Source organism: Sphaeroforma arctica (genome assembly GCF_001186125.1).
Source record: "Sphaeroforma arctica JP610 unplaced genomic scaffold supercont1.79, whole genome shotgun sequence".
Taxonomy (NCBI): domain Eukaryota; class Ichthyosporea; order Ichthyophonida; genus Sphaeroforma; species Sphaeroforma arctica.
In genome coordinates, this window is record NW_014040479.1 from 32,758 (window position 1) to 39,532 (window position 6,775).

General features: G+C 43.4%; 2 protein-coding genes across 2 annotated transcripts in view; one reads left to right on the forward strand and one right to left on the reverse strand.

The window, feature by feature from the left end:
• Positions 1-2,276, reverse strand: part of SARC_01866 (hypothetical protein) — a gene marked incomplete at both ends in the record, with an annotated part of 4,864 nt that extends 2,588 nt beyond the window's left edge. Inside the window, 4 exons of the mRNA XM_014304388.1 lie at positions 60-235; positions 959-1,131; positions 1,717-1,874; positions 2,192-2,276. Coding sequence (XP_014159863.1) covers positions 60-235; positions 959-1,131; positions 1,717-1,874; positions 2,192-2,276 — 592 coding nt within the window. The remainder of the gene's footprint in view (positions 1-59; positions 236-958; positions 1,132-1,716; positions 1,875-2,191) is intronic.
• Positions 2,277-3,141: 865 nt separating this feature from the next.
• SARC_01867 (hypothetical protein) overlaps positions 3,142-6,775 on the forward strand; it is a 9,854-nt gene continuing 6,220 nt past the window's right edge. Inside the window, exons 1-4 of the mRNA XM_014304389.1 lie at positions 3,142-4,488; positions 4,702-4,759; positions 5,252-5,337; positions 6,143-6,226. Of these exons, the coding sequence (XP_014159864.1) occupies positions 3,227-4,488; positions 4,702-4,759; positions 5,252-5,337; positions 6,143-6,226 (1,490 nt within the window). The 5' untranslated portion in view covers positions 3,142-3,226. The remainder of the gene's footprint in view (positions 4,489-4,701; positions 4,760-5,251; positions 5,338-6,142; positions 6,227-6,775) is intronic.

Below are 6,775 nucleotides of genomic sequence, written 5' to 3' on the forward strand. Positions count from 1 at the left end.
GCAGTTGAGGGTGATTCTATCCACTTGGTCCAGTGTTCGGAATGTGCCCATGAGGTTACCGCTGTCTTTGCTTGATCGCTTGCTGGAGTCCCATTGTATTAATTGGTCCCCAGTGATAGCCTGCACCTTAATGCTTTGTCTGTGATGGGGCGAGTGAGTGTGTGTGTGTGTTACCTTCGTGCTTTGTCTGTGATGGGGCGAGTGTGTGTGGGTGTGTGTTACCTTAATGCTTTGTCTGTGATGGGGCGAGTGAGTGTGTGTATGTGTTACCTTAATGCTTTGTCTGTGACGGGGTGAGTGAGTGAGTTGAGTTACCATGATGACTTGTCTGTAGTGAGTGAGTGTGAGTGTTACCCTGATGACTTGTCTGTAGTGTGTGTGTGTGTGTTACCCTGATGACTTGTCTGTAGTGAGATGGGAGTGTGTTACCCTGATGACTTGTCTGTAGTGAACGTGTGTGTGTTACCCTGATGACTTGTCTGTAGTGAGATGGGTGTGTGTGCGTAGATGTCCGCGTTTCCGTGTCAAGGAGCCACTACTACCTATCAGTATACTTCTGATATGCAAGTGTATCAAATTTGGATAGTCGTCGGTATTTAAATCTCAGAGAATATCTCAATTGTCAGGATCCTCCATAGCAGCACATGAGTGCCAACAACACATAGCGACCACCACAAACCCATCTTCAGATATACAATCATCCACTGATGTTCGTGCATTGTAGAGACATCTGAGTTAGTTACCAATCAATACGTAGTTTGCGTATAATGTATTCACCCGCACTTCAAAGTAGTAGTACAGCAGCGTCCGAGTGCCTTTATACGCGTGTCTGTTGAACGAATCGCCCGTTTAACGTTTCATGATTGATGATCACATCTATATTAATGATACCAGCGGGTATAGCCAGGATTGCACTACACAAAGAGAACAAAGTTCTATTTATAGAACATATACCTACCCAGTTGGGTCGTCCAAATCACTGCCGATAACGTGAGTGATCTCCCATTGATCGCTTGTGAGAGACAACGTAGTGCCGTTGTCTGTGGTCTCGAATTTCGGTACTTTCAGGTGCCGATTGACCGCCGCAACACTCGGGCGGTCTTCAAAGGTGTAACAATCACAATCCTCATCCTACCGTTTACAGATGAATGTAGTAGGTAAGCTACACTAAAATTAAAATGCACGAAGTAGATTATAATCAAACGCATAGTTCTATACAATGCAGATGTGCACTGGTGCCATTGATCTCCGCGAAAAAGTAAATGAATAGTGTACTCTACAGTGCGGTACGAATGATATAGAATACTATATATGCAATTGTACTGTGGATGTATATAGTGACAAGCTATATATCAGACGCCAATAGAGCACCATACGCCAGATAGACACACATACAACATACTTGACAATCTCTACGTCGGTCCTGCACTAGTGAAGCCAATATAGTGGATCTTGAGAACCATGCATGATATCTATCAAAGTTCTTAATAGAAGCCAACCGACGGACTCCATCTGGGGCTACTCCCAGCGCATTAATACTGTCAATCGATTTCAGGTAAACGCCCTATTTAAATATACGCATACTCGCCTATGCACACACCATCTCATGTATAGCAAACACAGCGCAATTTTGCAATGAAACATAGTAAATAATGAAAACGTTCTGCGGGAATACAAAATTGTCACACCATCCACGGTACATAAAATTAGACGTACCTTCACCCCCTGCTCAATGCGAATCAATCGATCAGTCAGTACAGTAATGCGCACACCCCCGTCGCTGGTCACCACTGTAGCCAGGTCCTGTGCCTTGGGTTTGTAATCGAACATCTCATAGCGTGTTGTGAGCACGCCATGTTCCTCACCATCGTTTACTACATGAGGTAATAGACCAGTAAGATGTATGTTAAAGCTTTATTTGAGTATGTGTATTCCTTTGAGACTGTTCTATTTATAGGGGTGTGTTCATATTGTGCAAATATACTAATAAAATACAGACACTTGAAAACAAACTTAACCTCACGAGTTTCACGAGCTAACAGGCTATACCAACAACATGCAAGCAATGGATTAAGGCTCGCCCGTATTATGCTATTCAGATATATAAGTGGATTATCCATATATATATATATATATATTTATATATATACGTATATTCACGGTTACATAACCTAGATCTATCCCCACCTACCAGGTTGAGTCAGTCGCTCTCCATTGCGGACAGTCGATGCCACCACCGCCGTAAAGCTTAGCGCAATCGCACACAGCACCCGCATATTTATGTTGTATAGTTATCCACTGTTTACTAATCAATGCTATTTATAATGCCTGCCTCTTGTGGGGATATACGCGATGTGATAAATAGTAGTCCGCAAACACAGACCAGAATGGTTGTGCGGTTACTGTCCATATACGTTTTTTAATATTATATATCAGCTGGTCACTGGTATCAGTGGTGCTGTTGTAGGACAAACAGTTGTGGCAGTTTTTTTCCCCCGTCATCTGCTAATTTTGATGACGCTTCGATGACTACATAAAAGGCTTTTTTGGAGCCATGACTGATTACCTGACAATTGCATCACATATACGACAAATGTACTAAAATACATATCGCTCCGACAACTAGATGTTTCAAATGTTGTTTATATTTCTGAACCGAGTTGTGAATACTGAGGTCCAGATAAATTGAAGAAATAGTATAATACATCGTTTGTATTTAGCTACACATTCTGTTTTCAATTTCAACATGTGACAAATGTTTTATATTCTGGCGTGTCTTCTAGCTGGTTGTCAAGTTGGATCTAATTATTCTAAAAAATACTGCTGATGCTTAGCAATGTCAAGCAAGGTGTGATACATTTTTCTGTCAATATTGAATACAGGCGCACGTATGCAGGCCTGTTCACATAACTGTTGAGTTGCGAAGAGAGCTCAGCTTATTCACAGAAGCACATCGCAAGCACACGCATATGCAGTCTTATATATGTCTATACAATCAGTTTTTATAGGAGAGGCGTAGAGATACTTATATTGTTCAGCGAACCGCTCATGAATGCATCCAAGGCATTGCATGTACAATAGAATATATGAACTCACAGTTGCTGCTGCCAATATATACATCGAATTTAATCACAAACACTCCTTTTACTGCTGTTTCTTTATTATACCCACACACTCAAACTGGTATCCGTGCTCACAACTTCCACTCCGCGCTCAAACACGCAACATGCCCGTCAAGAATGACAAGCTCATTAGAGTGTGGCTAGGCAATATGCTGAAGTTCTGCTTCTTTATTCTGTTTGCTATGGCCATTACACAGGTTGCACAACCAGGTAGCATGTCGATCCCATACTTAGATCAAGCAGTCGCACGAGTGGCACGTAAGAGTGGTATACGAAAGTCCAGGGTAGCCACTAGTGGGGATGTGTTCTCTAAGACAGCAACGCACAGCGAGAACAGGCGCACGCTCCTTAAGGCCAAGCCAGTTGTGACTGAGACACATAACAAGACAATGGAACAATCCCATGAAGAATTGGTGCCACGGGTGGCGCAGATGGCGCAGATGGTCGAATCAAAAGATACGTCTACGAATGAAGCAATCGATCTCATGGCAGAACGACAGGGAGGGGCGTCAGAGAACACAGCCCCACGACACAGGACACTACCAGAAGACAAGCAACACACCGATGCAGCTATGGATAGTGTACAGGCAGATGCACATGTGGATAGTGTACATGCAGGAACACATGTGGATAGTGCACATGTGGATAGTAAACAGGGAGCGGTAGGTGCACATGATGTGCCTGAAGGGGTGGCTGAAAGACAGCCAAAGGGGGTAGCGCTGACCAAGCCGCCAGTGCTGGACGATGCTGGTAAGAGCAGGGTAGTACACACGCCACTGACAACTGCCCACACGAAAGTCGTAGACGGACAACAAGGAGACATAACTGCGGAGCACGACAGTAAAAACTCATACACTACAGACGACCGCGCATCAGATGACACTCACTCACTCACACGAGAGGGAGATACAGATGATGGAGAGACAGACCATGACACTCCCACAAACACTGAAGAAGTGAACGATACACGCAAGCACAGCAGCACGATCAAAGATATCAACTCTCTCAGCACACAGCACCCTACACCTGAAACGCACAGGGTAGCTGAGGACAGCGGAGAGAGCACTCCGAGTGAGGTGGACACACCTACCCAGGATGAAGATACAAACAACACCGGCGACCGTTCACGCGACAACAGAGAAGACACAGCTGCGCACAGAGACAACACACCCAACAGTAACACACACACTACAGCGAACGGTAGAGCGTCGCAGAAGGACACGCAAGACCACAGCAAGGTTAGCGATGACCTTGGCACACGAAAGTACGCGGGGTCGATCGAGGATGGGCTGCCCCAACTGTGTGACAGTGAACTGTGGCGCACCTCCATGCAGCAGGGTAGCTGGCACGAGAGAGACTTCTGCAGGTGAGTGGGTGTGGTCACAAAGCTAGACAGGTGATGTGTGGAAGATTCAAGACTCTGTGTACGTGTTGTTGGGTTAAGATAGGTCTGACTCGGTCTCGTGTGTGCGCGAATGCAAGTTGACTGAGTGGCACACCATCAATGTAGGTACCATCCACATAAGCGTTAGACATGATTATCAAGTGACCTGGTGTGCTTTTTTCCCATCGCCGCTAGTTCTGGAAGCGACGAGTATCTCTTCCGGGCGTGCAGCAAGAAGATCGGTGATGATAAGGTGTGTGTATGAATGTATGTGTGTGTATGAATGTATGTGTGTGACTGACATTAGAGTTCATGTAGACAGGAGACGATTGGTGATGATAGTCTATGCTTGTAAGTGTATGTGCGTGATGAAGCAATTCATATCAATTCAATCCGAGTGTGTGTGCGTTGGTATGCCCTGTCAGAGGACCTGCACATCCACACGAATAGCTTTGTAAGTATAATTAAAGAAGTCTGAGCAGTACACACACTATGAATGGACAGCCATTCACTGACTAAGAATTGCAATACTTTGAGCCACAAAGTCATGAAGCAGCAATGGCACAAAGTAAAATACATAGCCATCAATAATGACGTGATGACACACCCTAAACCCTAGTACTTACATCACTTGCTTCCATTCACCGAAAACCCTGGCCCCTAAACCCTAAGCTTAACCCCTAAGCGCATTCTTCTTGACATGTGACGTTGTATCCACACACGCATGAATTCGCGGCTATGACAGACGATGAAGTGGTGGATCCCCGACAACTGCCCCGAGATGAAGCCCATGTCACCCAGACGCACATGCAAGGCACTGCAGCGAACCAAGTACGTCCTTCCATAAACATTATATAGATGTATATATATCTATATATATACATATATGTGTGTGTGTGTGTGTTGTGTGTGTGTGTGTGTGTGTGTGTATATGTATATATATGTATATGTATATGTATATATATATATATATATATATATATATATATATATATATAGCTGTGTATATATATATATACATATATGTATGTATGTGTATATATAATTATAATTATATATACGTTTGTGTGTAGAAGGTGAAACGTATCTGTGGATGTGTGAATGATTTCACATTACAAGAAAACCTATAACAATAACTGCACCTGTGTAATGGGTGACATCGACTTTTTTGCATATCCCAATGCGCTGTACTATTAACTTTATTGCATTAATCTTTCACGTAGCCTAGAGCCGCACTTTTCCGAGTGTGTTAGCTGATGATACCTACATGTGCTCGTCAGTGGTATCAATCCTATCGAACACAACAACACAACACAACACAGCACAACAAATGGTGCATCGCTATCGCTCACTAACCATTAAACAGTTACCACTGCATGTCGCATGTTACACATCCTCCTATACATTGTAGCCAAGAGTGGTCCACGAGTGTGGTCTCGATAAGTGTATGTGAGTCGATTGAGTCGACCGTTGTCTGTCTTATCCGTATTCAGTATTGAATGTATTGGATAAGGGTACCGCGTAGGTACTCTCACGTCACTACAGGCATTTGCAGTGGACATCACACTAGTTGCCAACTAGCGTTCTACCAATACCCACGCGTGATTCTGATTGGTGACTATTAATATCCCTGCAGATATCGACGATTGATTCTGATTGGCGACTCTCTCGTGCGCGGTCTGTGGTTGGCTCTGACCACAATGACTCACGGCGACTTCATGTGAGTGTCATGTGGATGTCTTAAGTAATCACACGCAACACACTTCATGTGAGTGTCATGTGCATGTCTTAAGTAATCGCACGCAACACACATCATGTGAGTGTCACGTGCATGTCGTAAGTATTCGCACGCAACACACTTCTTGTGAGTGTCATGTGCATGTCATAAGTAATCACACGCAACACGCTTCATGTGAGTGTCATGTGCATGTCATAAGTAATCACACGCATCACTTCATGTGAGTGTCATGTGCATGTCATAAGTAATCGCACGCAACATACTTCATGTGAGTGTCATGTGCATGTCATAAGTAATCGCACGCAACACACTTCATGTGAGTGTCATGTGCATGTCATAAGTTATCACACTAACATCGTGTGTGATGGTGTGTACAGTCATTCATACACAGTAGTGGTTAGAGATGTCTTATATATATATGTATATAATCTCATTAAATTATATATATACTTCTAGTATATATATATATATATATATACTTTATACTTGTATACGTATATACATCTTACTTTTATAGTATATATATATATA